Source organism: Chrysochloris asiatica, unplaced genomic scaffold (genome assembly GCF_000296735.1).
Source record: "Chrysochloris asiatica unplaced genomic scaffold, ChrAsi1.0 scaffold00003, whole genome shotgun sequence".
In the NCBI taxonomy this organism is placed as follows: Eukaryota; Metazoa; Chordata; class Mammalia; order Afrosoricida; family Chrysochloridae; genus Chrysochloris; species Chrysochloris asiatica.
Window position 1 is genome coordinate 49,791,999 of NW_006408521.1, and position 14,329 is coordinate 49,806,327.

At 42.8% G+C, this 14,329-nt stretch overlaps 1 protein-coding gene across 1 annotated transcript in view; it reads left to right on the top strand.

The window, feature by feature from the left end:
* Positions 1-988: 988 nt before the first annotated feature.
* The window catches only part of INPP5F (inositol polyphosphate-5-phosphatase F), a 129,583-nt gene continuing 116,242 nt past the window's right edge, over positions 989-14,329 (top strand). Inside the window, exon 1 of the mRNA XM_006831408.1 lies at positions 989-1,092. Within this exon, the coding sequence (XP_006831471.1) occupies positions 996-1,092 (97 nt within the window). The 5' untranslated portion in view covers positions 989-995. The remainder of the gene's footprint in view (positions 1,093-14,329) is intronic.

A 14,329-nucleotide genomic window follows, 5' to 3' on the forward strand; every position in this document is an offset into this window, starting at 1 on the left:
GTTGGCAACTAGCAACAGTATAACCCATCGACTTCGTTCTTTAGTTTCTTTTATGAAGTCCGCCCAGACTCATCCTGAACCCAGGCCACACGGCTCCCTACTTGCTACCTTCCCTATCTATTTAGGGCCCTGTGCTGCTAATCGAACGCATTTTCTAACGTTACATGCATTTTCTAACGTTACATGCATTTTCTAACGTTACATGCTTCTCCTTGATGTGCATTTACTGAATGCTTGCTGTTGTCAAACCTCACAAGGTGATTCTAAACAGAAGATGCCTAGGCTCTGCTGTTGGATCCCGAAGACAGCTCTGGGCAGGGGGGCAGAATGGCCTTCCTTTTCTCAGCGCTGATTAAAGAAGTATCATGACAGCATAGGTGTGGGAAGCCCCACGAGTGGATTTCTGCCCCCAAGATCGCACCCGAGAAAGGCAGCTAGTGGTTCAGCCACCAGCGGAAAGGCAGGCTGTGCAGGGGAGGAACCGGGGGGAGCAGCGGGGGAGGAAGGGGGGAGGAGTGGAGAAAGAGGGGGAGCGAGAGGAAGTCGAGTGGGGTGTGTGGGGGGAGGGGAAGAACGAGGAGGAGAAGGGAGGGGTGAATAGGAGAGACACGAGGAGAAAGAGCGGGGCGTGGAGGGGGTAGAAGGAGGAGGAGAGTAAGGAGGAGAAAGGGAGGGAAGAGAAGAGTCGGGGGGAGGAGCCACGAGAGGGGAGGAGCTAGACGAGGGACGGAGCCGGGAGGGGCGGGGCCGGGAGGAGGTCTTCGCCGAGGTCGCAGCCCGGGTGCGTCCTCCTCCGGAGTCCGGCGGGCGAGCGGTCTCTCAGCCTCTGCTCCTCGGCACTGTTCCTCCTGGACGAGCCCGAGGCGTCGGCTCTGGCTGCCCTGGCCGACGAGGACGCCCCGTGCGCCCCCCGCGGGCCGCCGCCGCCGGGAGCCGGAGACCGCGGCGACGCGAACGCGTCTGGGCCGCCGCCGCCCGCAGTGCCGGGGGCCGGCATGGAGCTCTTCCAAGCCAAGGACCACTACATCCTGCAGCAGGGCGAGCGCGCGCTGTGGTGCAGCCGGCGGGACGGCGGCCTCCAGCTCCGGCCCGGTGAGCCGGGGAGGGGGCGCGGCCGGGCCTGGGCGGGCGGCCCGCGGGGAGGCCGAGCGCTGGGCGCGAGCTGTCAGGCTTCCTGACGGGAGGGAGGTGGCCTTGCCCTCGGGCCTCGCGTCCTCCCCACCCGCCCTGGGCAGCGGGGAAGAACGGACGCGCCCCCCTACCTGCTTCCTGAGAAGGTGCCCGGAGACGCGCAGGGTCAGAGGACCCCGAGGCTGCGGCCGGAGTGGTCTCTTCCACCAGAAAGTTGGGACAAGGCGCGTTGGTGTCAGGCCGCTCGCTCCAAGCCGAAGGGGCGGGTGTTGCTCTTCATGCGTCAGTTTCTGGGTTCGAATTCCGATTTCAGGCCGAGATCATTGCCCCTGTCCAGAGAAACGTCCGGAGAGACGTACTCCCTGCTGACATCGATGTGTCTTTGGTCCCTCATCATTTAAGGGGTGACTTTCTTGTGGCTACCTCGAAAGACCCGATGGAAGGCAGATTTTCTTTTGACTTGAAGATTATAGTTAAGTTGTATTGTGATATTCTAATTTTAATATTTTTTGTGCGACTCGATTTTGTGCAGTACAGAATGTATGGTGGGTTGATGTTTGGGTGTCGTTTAAACTTGCTAAATGACTGTGAGGTAAGATACTGAAATCTACAAACATTTGTTCTAAGAAAGTTTGCTTATGGGACTGAGTGAAACAGACCCATCCCTGCTTTCCTCTTTGAAAGGATTTTGCCATTTTTAGGAACCCTGGTGGTGCAGTGGGTAAGCACTCAGCTGCTAACTCAACAGTTTGCGGTTCGAACCCACCAGCAGTTCTGAGGGAGAAAGATGTGGCAATATTCTGTAAAGATTTAAAGCCTTGGAAACTCTCTGGGGCAGTTCTGCTTATTCTGTCTTGTTGTTGTTGTTGTGAAGTGCCGTCGAGTCGATTCCGACCCATAGTGACCCTGTATAGGGTTTCCAAGGAGCAGCTGGTGAGCTTGAACTGCCGACCTTGCAGTTCAAACGGCTTTGCAGTCTGGCATATTAACCCACAGAGCCCATCTTACAGGGACCTAAGTGGAAATCTAATTGATGGGTATGGGTTTCTCTCTCTCTCTCTCTCTTTTTTTTTAAATCACCTCAGATAATTTTAGGTTTATGAAAACATAATTCTTGAAAAAAATAGAGCGTCTCAAATTTCCTTGTAATTTTTGTTTGTAATCTAGACAAAATAATGATCCCATGGTGTAAATTTAAGTGTAAAAGGTCTAAATGAGCTTTTCATGTCATAACAGTTCAAGGATCAGTCCCCTTAATGAGTTGTTCACACATCTTCACAACCACCTTGCCAAGCAAGTGATGGTATCCTGTTTATGAGATGAGGAGGATGGGAGAGTTACGGTTATTTGATGGTGATCACAGAGAGTGAGGTTGGGGCAGTCTGAAGCCCCAGAACACTTTCTGGCAGCCCCTACCATTTGAGACCTGTTAGTTGCTATGCTAGAACAGTGAAGGAGAACTTTATTTTTCTAGGCTTTGGTTTTTTTTTTTTTAACTTCTTATTGTGTATTGAGTGAAGGTTTACAGACTAGCTCATCAGTTTTACATTCAACAAATCAGACACTTTGCTTCATTACAATGACTATACTCCCCACTGTGTACGGTCAGTTAATAGTATTTACCTCTATTCACTTTAACTCTTTCTTGCATTCCTCCCTGTATCTTCCACTACCTTCGTATTCCCCTGCCAACTTCTCTCTTGTTGTTTATTGCCTTCCCTGTCACCCATGTTAATATGTGTGGCTGTATTTTCATTTTATTTCTTCTATGCAGAATGGAGGGAGTATGGTAGCTCTATACAATAAGCGCTGGACTGCGAACCAGAAGTCGGTGGTTTGAGCCTACCAGCTGCTTTGCGGAAGGAAGATGAGACTTTAATCTCCTGTAAAGATTTGCAGTCCTGGAAACCCTATTGCAGCCTTGGATCTAACTTGACAGCCCTTAAAAGCAGCATTCAGAATGGAAGAAGTTCTGGTGGTGTAGTGGTTTAACTGCTTAACTGCCAACAGAAAGGTGGTAGTTTAAACCCACCAGTGGCTCCTTGGGAAAAAGATGGGGCAGTCTGCTTGTGTACAAATTACAGGCTTGGAAACCCTGTGGGGCAGTTCTACTCCATCCTGTAGGGTTATGTAGGGTCTCTATGAGTCAGAATTGACTCAAGGGGAACAAGTTTGGATTCCAAATGGAAGAGAAAAGCAGGTGTATCCAGATTAGGTTCTTGATGTTACTAGGACAGAAGCCATTGTTGTTAATTGCTGTTAGGGGCTGGTACGTTGGTTATGTCTCATAGCAACCCGTACAGGGTTTTTGAGGCTGTAAAGGCTTATCTTTCACAGAGCGGCTGGTGGGTTTGAACTGTTGACCTTGTGGTTAGAAGTCCAGTGCTTATCCAACGTTACTGTTGTTGTTTAGTCCCACCAGGTTGGTTTTGACTCATAGCGACCCTGTGTAGGGTTTCTGAGTCTGTAAATCCTTGCCAGAGCAAAAACCCTAATCTTTCCTCTGAGGACTGACTGGTAAGCTAGAACTGCTGACCTTTGAGTAGCAGTTTAGTGCTTATCCTATGCTGTAGGTAGACTTATTTTGGCCTGTTTCCAGTCATTGTCTTCTCACTTCTATTTTTCTTGATTTGATCATTGATCATTTGCCTGATCCCCTCTTCACATCTCCCCCAAAAGGTTTTATTAAGTCTTCAGTGCAGCTTTGGATAAGAGCGAATGCAGAATTTCCCAGGCTGTGAAATAACCGGCTCCGAGATCCCTTCCAACTCATTGTACAGATGCAAACTTTCCTGCCCCTTTATTTCCTCAACTCTAAAATGATGGTTGGGTTTAGACTACTTGTACACAGTGAAATTGTTTCCTTTAAAACAGTACCCATTTGTATATTGTAGGTCTTGGGGGACAAGAAAGGATATTTTTCATGAAAAAATTACTCAGGCAACCCCTTCGTAGGTTGTTTGTGTATTTGGATAGAGAATTGAGTAAATAGGATGGACTTGATTGGCTGTCTCCATTTCCGGGCCATCCCCTTTCCTTTCTCTTAGCCTCTAAGATAGACTGCAGTTGAGTGGATTCTGATTCATAATGATCCTCTGAAACAGAGAAGAACTACCTCGTAGAGTTTCTAAGGCTGTGAATTGTTTAGAAACAGACTGCCACATCTCTTTTCCAGCAGAAAGGCTAGTGGGTTTGAACTATGTTTTTGCTTAGCAACCCATTGCTTAGCCACGGCACTGTCAGGGTTCCTAGAAATGAACCTAACTGGTGGAGTTACATGGCACAGGGTAAGGTCACTGGAGGCTTTTGAATACGAGGGGTTTTTAAGAAATGGCTTGTCATTCTCTTTGGTCTGTATTGGTCTCTTGTACATCAGAGGCCCTTCCATCCTGATGGCTGTTTGGGAAGAAGGGATTCTCCTCAAGTGAAGTAAGGATGCTGGCTAGTGTCTTGCCTTTGAGTGGAAGTAATACTTGGACCCTTGTTTCTGATGGAGAAAAACTCACATAGATGTGCAGGGCCACAGTATCAAGCCTTGCTGGTCTATTTACCTGGCTTGGATTTTGGATGAAGCTCTGTGGTTTGGATTACTGTTTATTTCTCCAAATTCCGTATCAGAAGGGAAATTAAAAAAATATTTTTTTCTGACTAGACATCTAGTTCCCTCAAGCTTGTCTCTGAAGCCGACTGAAATCTAGAGGAGGGAGGGAAGCATTCAGAAGTATTGGCCAGTTTGACTTTCAGAGTGAAAGTATCCAGGCAGTGATTAAAAGATGCAGGCCCGTGACTTTGCCACATTGTCTTTGCTCCCCAATACTCAGGATCCTTTCTAAATAATGGCTACTTAATTATGGTGTTTCAATTAAATAAATGCCTTTTAGATTTTTTCCATATATATATATATATATATATATATATTTATTTATTTAAAATTCTCTTCATGCTGTTGTTGGACTGTTTTTATGGTCAGTTCTGCTTTTGTTTGTAGTGACAGCATTGAAAATCTTTCATTGTTTTTTATTGTTTATTCAACTGAATAGATTGCTGACCAAAACGTTTTATTATCTTTTTTCCAAAGGGCAGTATTAGAAGGCCCCCAGAACTCTTGGGCATTGTGGCTTTTATAGTTGCGGCTATTAAACAGGGTTTTTCTTTTTCCTAGAGATGTTAGAAGAATCAGTATTAGTAGTGATGTTGTTAAGAGCTGTTGGGTCGGTTCTGACTCATAGTGACCCTGTTTCCAAGGGGCAACTCTGGTGGGTTTGAACTGCCGACCTTGTGTTTTGCTGTCCAATGTTTACCCTCCAGTGCTACACCAGAGTCCAGTATTGGTGATAACATAAGATTGAATGTCTGCTTCCTTAGCCCGAACTATGTATTATTGTCAGCCCCCTTTTCTGCTTAGTTCATTCTGTAAAATCCAGCCCCCATGCCAACCTCATTCTGTGTTCACCCCAGTCCTCCTCCCTGGGGACAAATTATTGGTCATCTTTATGTATTTCCAGGTACTTTATATCTACATCATATAATAATATCTACCTCCTGTAATAAATAATAACACATAATAATACCAGGTACTTTATATCTACACCACACCTTGCTTGCTTCTTTCACAGTGGATAGTCAAGGTCAAACACTGTACTTGACTCATCTTGGTAGCTGTGGGCTTCAGATGTAGAAAGCATTTTTGGTTGCATTGAGCTGAATGCAATTTAAGTTCACGTTTTCTCTCAATGATACCATAGCCTTAAACAGTAAGATGTGGTGTTACGATTACTTAGTTTAGGCCCTGTCTTGAGAATCTTTAGAGTGGAACAGAAGCATCTTTGTCCAGTTGGGTGAGAAAATATGTGGAAGAGTGCATTTCTATTAGGTTATTTTTCTATCTGGTTTAGCATCATTGACCTGGTATGGCACTGAGGGTTAACGTGCTGGACTACAAAGTCAGTTTGAACCACAAGGTCAGTGCTTCAAGCTTACCAGCCACTTCTCAGAAACCCTATCCAGGATCTCTCTGAGTTGGAACTGAATCATAACCAACTCAACAACACTTAATAATAACAACAAAATCATTTAAAAATCTTGATGTTTGTCTTCCTTTTTATTTTCTTCTTTACCATTGTTTAATTTTCTTTTCAGTGTTTTCTTCTGAAAAACCAGCCTGAGTTTTCTGGTCTTTTTTGGTGTTTCTGTTGTATGTATTTATGTATTTACTTATTTAGTTAAATTGTAGTGAGTTGTCAATATTCATACACAGCACTGCTTTTTGGTGGCAGCTTGTGTTTATTGCAAGCTAATGACCACCGGAGGAAACCATTTAAGTTGTTCTCTTTTATTTTCCACCAGGAAAAATGAAAAAAAGCACAGAGTAGACATTTAATAGTCTCCCAAGAGTGGCGTTTAATGTGAGACTAAGAATGGCAATTTAAAGACTTAAAAAGGAATATAACAGCCCACTTTTGGGGAAAGGTGATATCTGACCTTATCTCTTCTGTCTTAAAATTGCTTCCACGAGTCCTTATGGCTTTGTGTGATATGACAGTGTTATATAACTTACTGCTGCCCATCACCTCATTCTGTTCTGAGACTGCGTGTCCTGATAAGATCTCAAAGCATCTACCGTAAATATAACAGTCATATGCATACAAACCATATGTTGTTGTTATGCGCCATGGAGTCCGTTCTGATGCATAGCGACCCTGTACAGTTTGCAAGGCTGTAAATCTTTACGGGAGTAGAAAGCCTCGTCTTTCTCCTGCAGAACAGCTGGTAGTTTCAAACTGCTGACCCTGAGGTTAGCATCTCGATTCGATTCGTAACCACTACGTTATATATTGAAAGGCAAAACTCTGAAAGATGAATGCTGGGTAATTTTGTTTGTTTTCTTTTTCTGGAGGGGACACTGGGTATCAGAATTCATATAAAGTTTTCTTGTTCTTAGAATTTTTTTTATAAGGAAATTATTTTCATCATCTTATCATAGGAAGTTAGTTTGAGTGAGAAATTATCTTCATGGAATTGAAACACACATGGAATATTTTTCTCATTTGAGGAATCATATTTTATGAAATTATATTCAGTTTACTTGGAGTTTTATGTCATCTGGTATTTGCTAAAAAAAGGAAAGATTTTGAACATTACTTTTTCCCCACTCCTGATGCTGTTAATCTTCAGTTTCTTTTATATTGACTTTTTATATACAACTTTTATATCCTGAACTGCTTTCTACCCTACAAACAGGCTAGCAGTTAGGTTGAACCAGTCTATTTGTTTATGTATTTTTATTTTTTTTACGCATTCATGATAGAAAAGAACTTCGTCTTTCCAAGGTCTCTCTCTCTCCTTTGCTTTTTTTTGTTTATTTATTCTTTTTTAAAAAAGCCTTGTTTTTCTAAGGTGACTGATGACAGTTTCTGGAATCACGTTTTGCAAATTGAAGGATGTTTTTGTGCATATTTTTTAGTCTGTATCTGCAACTGAGTGGTTAACAGCTGTTAATAACAGGTTGTATTTGAGCACTTTTCTGAATCAGACACTGTTCTAAGTCTTTTTACACACATTATTTCATTTTATCTTCGTAGTAACCGCAGGGGGAGAGTTCTATTACTATCCTGATCTTATAGAGGAAGAAACTGAATTACAGAAAAGTAATTTGACCAAGTTCAAAGAGTAAGAAAAAGACCCATACTTGTAACTCAGTGTGTGACTCCAAACCAAATTTTCGTCAGTGTTGACAATGTTTTATAAATCTTTCTCTCTCCATTACAAGGTTGTAAAGCTTATATTTTTATAGGTAATATTTGAGATATCTTAACTATCATAGCCATGCTAGTATAGGCTACATAGAGAATATAGTCTCTCAGATGTCAAAGCACTAAGGGAAGATCTATAGAGAATAAAGGGCTGAAATTGGGCTGCTGGTTTGTTCTTTGACCTTCCATCTGCCCTGAATCCCTTCTTGCAAAATTAGCCTGTACTTGCCTAGTTATAGGGAAGGTGCTTATATAATAGATTGACTAGTTTCTTTTTTGTTGTTGCTGTTTTTTTTCCAGCTATGGTCAATTTATCAGGTTTCTCTTAAGCTTTTAGAACATCTGCAGTTTGGGAAGGGAATAGATATGGGGTAGATCTTTGAGCCGAAACATTGATATGCACCAAACGGGGCTATTTCAGCCAGTGATGAGCAACCTGAAGCCTTTCCCATGTAGCTTTGCAAGAGTCCAAGATCCAGTTTCATGGGCATCCTTTCAGAGCATGCAAAGTGGGGAGGGTGAATCAGGACGAAAAGTCTTTAGGGCAATCCTATTCAGAGAGGGGGAGAACCTATGTAGAATTTCTGGTTTCCAGAAATTGTTGTTGTTCAGGTGAGCCCATGGCTAGCAGAAGACAGGATTTGAGAAAGGTTGCTTCAGAGGAGATGCCCAACGAAGCCCTTCTGATGTAGTAGGACTTACAGGTGCCAGAATCCATGGTCCCTGACAGCTTGGTCTGCGGGAATCTGGCTCCACTATTGCTGCTTCAGGATGTCCCGTTGATACAGTTCCCTCATGTCCCATCTGTTCAGCCCAAAGTAGCCTGAGCTAGAAGAGATGAATATTGATGCGTGCACCCCTAGCAGCTGGCCCACCGCAGGCCTTCAGTAAAAGTTGTCTGGAACAACCTGAATTAATTCTAGGCCTTGGTCTAATATGTATACTTTGAGCAGCTCACTCCATCTTCCTGGATATTAGCATCCTTGTTCGTGTGGATGATGAGAATGATGTGGGACAGAAAATCATTTTGTTCTCTTGTACATGGGGTTGCCATGAATTGAGTCGGCTCCAAGGTAACCCACAACAACCACAGCATGGTAGAGGCCATAATCCTTCCTGCCTTCAGTGGCTAGTGGGGTGATTAAATGGGGACTAGAAGGATAAAAGCCTCAACACTATTTCTCTTCCCATCTGAAAAGCTGTGTTAATTTTGCATGGTCATTTTATTCAGTAAAGAGGTAAGTTAGTTTTTAGGCCTATAGATTCAATAAATCTATTCTCTATTTGGATGAAAGTAAATGGGGGACCCATAGGCATTTTTATTTTTCTTCATCTGACCATTATGCAAAATAGTTTGCTTGTTGCTTATTTGACCCTTGTAATTTATGGTGGAATAGTCTGGTGTGCGGACACCTATCAGAAAGATGTTTCCTTGTGCACTATTGACTATGCAAAGGCTTTTGACTGCGAATCATGACAGGCTTTGGGCAACATTGCAGAGAATGAGTATTCGGGAACACTTAACTGCTTATGATAAGCCTGTACATAGACCAAGAGGTAGTTGTTTGACTAGAACAAGGAATAGTGTGCGCCAGGGTTCTATTCTTTCACCATACTTATTCAATCTGAGAAACTGCATGTATGAAGAATGTGTCATGAGGATTGGAGGAAGATTCATTAACAACCTGTGATAGGCGGATGATAAAACTTTGCTTGCTGGAAGCAAAGAGGACTTAAAATATTTACTGATTAAGATCAAAGACTACAGCCGTCAGTATGGATTACACATCAATATAAAGAAAACAAAAATCCTTCCAACTGGACCAATAAATAATATGATAAATGGAGAAAACATTGAAGTTGTCAAAGACTTCATTTTGCTTGTATCCACAATCAACACTCATGGAAGCAGCAGTCAAGAAATCAAATGACTTACTGTGTTAAACAAAGTACCATGGACTGCCAAAAGAACCAATCTGTGTTAGAAAAAGTACAGCCAGAGTGCTCCTTGGAAGCCAGGATGGCAAGACTTGGGCTCTCATACTTTGGACATGTTATCAGGAGGGACCAGTCCCTGGAGAAGAACATCATGCTTGGTAAAGTGGAAGGTCACCAAAAACAGGGAAGACCCTGAATGAGATAGATCGACACAGTGGCAGCAGCAATGTGCAAACATAACAATTTGAGGATGGTGCAGGACCGGACAACAGTAGTCTGGTGTACTGGGATAGATAATGTTGTTGTCGTTGTGAAGTGCCGTCGAGTTGGTCCGACCCATAGTGACCCTGTATAGGGTTTCCGAGGAGTGCCTGGTGAGTTTGAACCACCAACCTTGCAGTTCAGACGGCTTTGCAGTCCAGTGTGTTAACCCACAGCGCCACACCAGGGTAGATAATAGACTGTTGGAAAAACAAAGTTTTTGGAAATGCTCTTGAGTCATCTCAGTCTGAGAAACTTGTTTGGGTTTATGAGAATTTAAATATCTTAGTTCTTAACAGGAGTCCTGGTGTGGCACTACAGGATAAGCACTGGACTGATAACTGCAAGGTTGGCAGTTCAAATCCACTAGCTGTTCCTTGGAAACCCTATACAGAGTCACTCTGAGTTGGAACCTACTTGAAGGCACTTAACAACAACAGTGAGTTCTTTACAAGTGATCGGAGCCTTGGTGGTGCATTGATTAAGCACTCAGCTACTACTAAGTAAATGTATACCTAAGAATTACCTGGGGATCTTACTAAATTATAAATTCTGATTCAGTAATCTGGGGTGGAAATAAAAATTATCAGCAGGGTATTGAATTGAAATGAATGGATTTGAAGTCCTGATTGAAATCCACACGATGCTCCGAGGAAGAACGATATGGTAATCTTATTCCACAGAGATGACAGCCTTCCAAACCCTGTCGTGTAGGATCCCTGTGAGTCAGAATCAACTTGATGGCCGTGGGTTTGGTTTGCGTTTACAAGCTGTTTCTCGTCTCTGTGTATATTTTGTAGATTGTTCTATTCCTGTTCAAATATGGTTTAAAAGATAACGTTTTAAAGTCTAGCCTTGCAAGCACATACTCATCTAAAAAGTAAGAGCAACACAGAGAGTGACCGGTTTGTTGCTAGGTATCCTTGAGTGGGTTCCAAGTCATAGCGATCCTCTCCACAACAGAATGAAACTCTGTCTGTTCCTGTACCATCCTCACAATAGCTGTCGTGCTTGAGCCCATTGTTGCTGCCACTATGTCACTTCATCTCATTTGGGGTCTTCCTCTTTTTCATTGACTCTCCACTTTACCAAGCTTGGTGTCCTTCTCCAGGGATTGGTCCCTCTTGATAACATGTCCAGAGTGTGTGAGAGAATCTGACCATCCTTCTTTCTAAGGAACATTCTGGCTGTACTTCTTCCAAGACAGATTTGTTCATTCTTCTGGCAGTCCAAGATGTATCGTTCAGTCTTCCTCACCAACACCATGATTCACATGCATCATGGGTCAAGGGTTTCAGAAGTGCTGCTGTATACATAGTATTTGTCTAGTCAGGGTAAATACTGAGCAGCTAGCATTATAGCATGGTCTCAGCACATACTGGACCTGAGTTAAAGATATGTGCTGTGAGGATGACTCATTTTACGGTTACTGTACTGGATTACTTATTGGGCTGCTAACCACAAGGTCAACAGTTCAAATCCCCCAGCCAGTCGGTGAGCAAAAGATGAGACTTTCTGCTCCCATAAAGATTTACAGCCTCAGAAGCCCTACATAGTATTACTGTGAGTCAGAATGGACTCAGTGGCATTGAGGGTTTGGGTGAGACCCTTACGTTACAATAAGGGCTTCCCTTAAAAAACGCAACAACCACATCCACTCAGGCTTGCTTGCTTTGGTAAGGCTGGGAAGTACAGCTTAATATGGGCTCAATGCACCTTTCTTTCAAGTTACTTCATTTTAGTATCAGTTTAACTTGATGGTAGGGGTATGTAAGGGTACATTCATCTCTGGAGTTCATTCCTTAAACAGCTTTTCACATTTTTTTTTTTAAGTTGCACTGAACTTAAAATGTCCTAATTTCTGCAGTGGTCAGTATAGACAAATGGAGACAGCCATAATACCTAACTGAAATATTAAGGAATTTTAGTCATGCCATGTGCTTAGTTGGTGTGGTGCTGTGGGCTAATCCACTGCACCTCAAGGTTGGTTTGAACTGCAAAGTTAGTGGTTCAGGCTCACCAGCCACTCCTTGGAAACCCTATGCAGAGTCACTATGAGTCAGAACTGATTCCACAGCACTTAACAGCAACATGTGCTTGTAATTTTAGTAGTTTACATGTATCATATTGATATTTCACCATATAATTTATACATTGCTCTCTCTCTCTCTCTCTCTTTTTTTTTTTAAACTTTTTATTGTGAACCGAGTGAAGGTTTACACAGCAGATCATCAGTTGTACATTTAACAAATCATCTACTTTGCTTCATTACATGGCTGCAATCCCTTCTATAAGGAGCTCTGGTAACATATTGGTTACAAATAGGGCTGCTAGTCTCAAGGTCAGCAGTTCAGAACTGCCAGCCATTCTGTGGGAGAAAGATGAGACTTTCTGCTCCCGTGAAGATTTACAGCCTTGGAAACCCTATGCAAGGTCGCTATGAGTTGGAACCGACTCTGCAGCACACTATCACCACCACCAATCCCTTCTAGGTACTATCAGTTAACAGTTACTTCCTGTATTCACTTTAACTATTGCATTCCGCCCTGTGTCTTCCAGTACCTTCATCTTCCCTAGGCCAGCCTCCCTCTTTCTGTATATTACCTGCCCTGTCACCCAAATGAACACATGTCTACCTTCTAGCCCGTGAGTAATTTCTCCTCCTCCCTCCTATCCTAACCATCATAGATTGTTTCTTTTATCAAGAAAACCTTTTCTTTTAATAACATTGGTCTCATACACTATTTGTCCTTTTGCGATTGACTAATTTCACTTAGAATATTAGCCCTCCAGTTTCATTCATGTTATGAAGTGTTTTACAGATTGATTCATCTTTATTCTTCACTGCCGCCTAGTATTCTATTGTGTGTATATGCCAAAGTTTGTGTTTCTGTTAATGGGCATTTAGACTGTCTCTATCTTTTTAAGGTGTCTCTTATAGACAGTATTGAAGGATCCTGTTTTCTTATCAACTTTTTTGTAGCTTGACTGGTGGATTTAATCCATTTACATTCAGTGTGATTATCAACAACTATGAGCTCATTTGCTGTCATTTTTCTGCTGTGTGTGTGTGTGTGTGTGTGTGTGTGTGTGTGGTCCTGCTGGTTTCTTTGTTCCACATAATTTTCTCTGCTGAGTTCATTTGCTCATGGGTTTTTTCTTTCCATTTTCATTTTTCTGTTGTGTTAATGTTTAGTAACTATTTCTGATTGTTCTCTCTTTAAATTTTGAGGTACAGGTGTATTAATTTTCTTTGCGGTTATCCTGTAATTTATTAATCCCCTCCCCGGCTTTTTTCCCCCCACAATCACAGGTTTTATTAAGGAGGTTAACAGGGTACAATTCTGAATCCAGCACTTCTTCGGTCAGGAGTGTTTCTTCTCAGTCTTAATGCAGGCACTCCTTTCTCTAGCTCTCAGCTTCTCATCCCCCTTGACCTTTCCGCTGTTCAGCTCAGTCTTACAAGCTCCCTTTGCCCTGTGGATAAATGCTCAAAGGGCATTCCATTCTGCAAGCCAGCTTCCTGCCAGAAGGCTCCCCCCGCCCCCTTATAAAGCAGTATATTTTATCTTGAAATTGACTTGATTTTCTATCCATTTAGAAGTTACACATCTACACCATTCCCTCTTTTTGCTTTGTAGTTGATTTCACAATAAATTGAGAGCTCTGGGTTCTATTTTCAGTCCTGTAGGTTTGTTTTACTTTAAATACTTGTATATCTGGATTGAGTTCTGAGTAGTAATGTCTTAAGTGGTAATTTTAGGTTGTTGTCTGCTGTTGTTGGTTCTCAGTCCAAAGAAGACCCTTTAGCATTTCTTGTAAACTTGGTCCGGTCATGACAAATTCTTCTAATTTCTGTTTATCAGGAAATGTCCTAATTTCACCATCATATTTGAGGGACAGCTTTGCTGGGTGTATGATTCCTAGTTGGCAATTTTTTTCTTTCAGAATTTTGTATATGGCATCTCATTGCCTTCTTGCCTGCATGGTTTCCTCTGAGAAATCAGAGCTTAGTCTTACTGGTTCTCCTTTGTAGGTAAGTTTCATTTTTCGGTTACGAATCGGGCTGTGAACCTTAAGGTCAGCGGTTCGAAACTGTTATGCCCAGAATTCAGGGTCCCCAAAGACCACCCAGGAGCCGTGCACCGATGCAAATACATAAGGGTTGTTTAATCAAGCTCGAGCCAGGTCTCTAACCTTATCCGACATTTCGGAATAGGGAAAGAGCCCCGAATTCATTGTCTGCA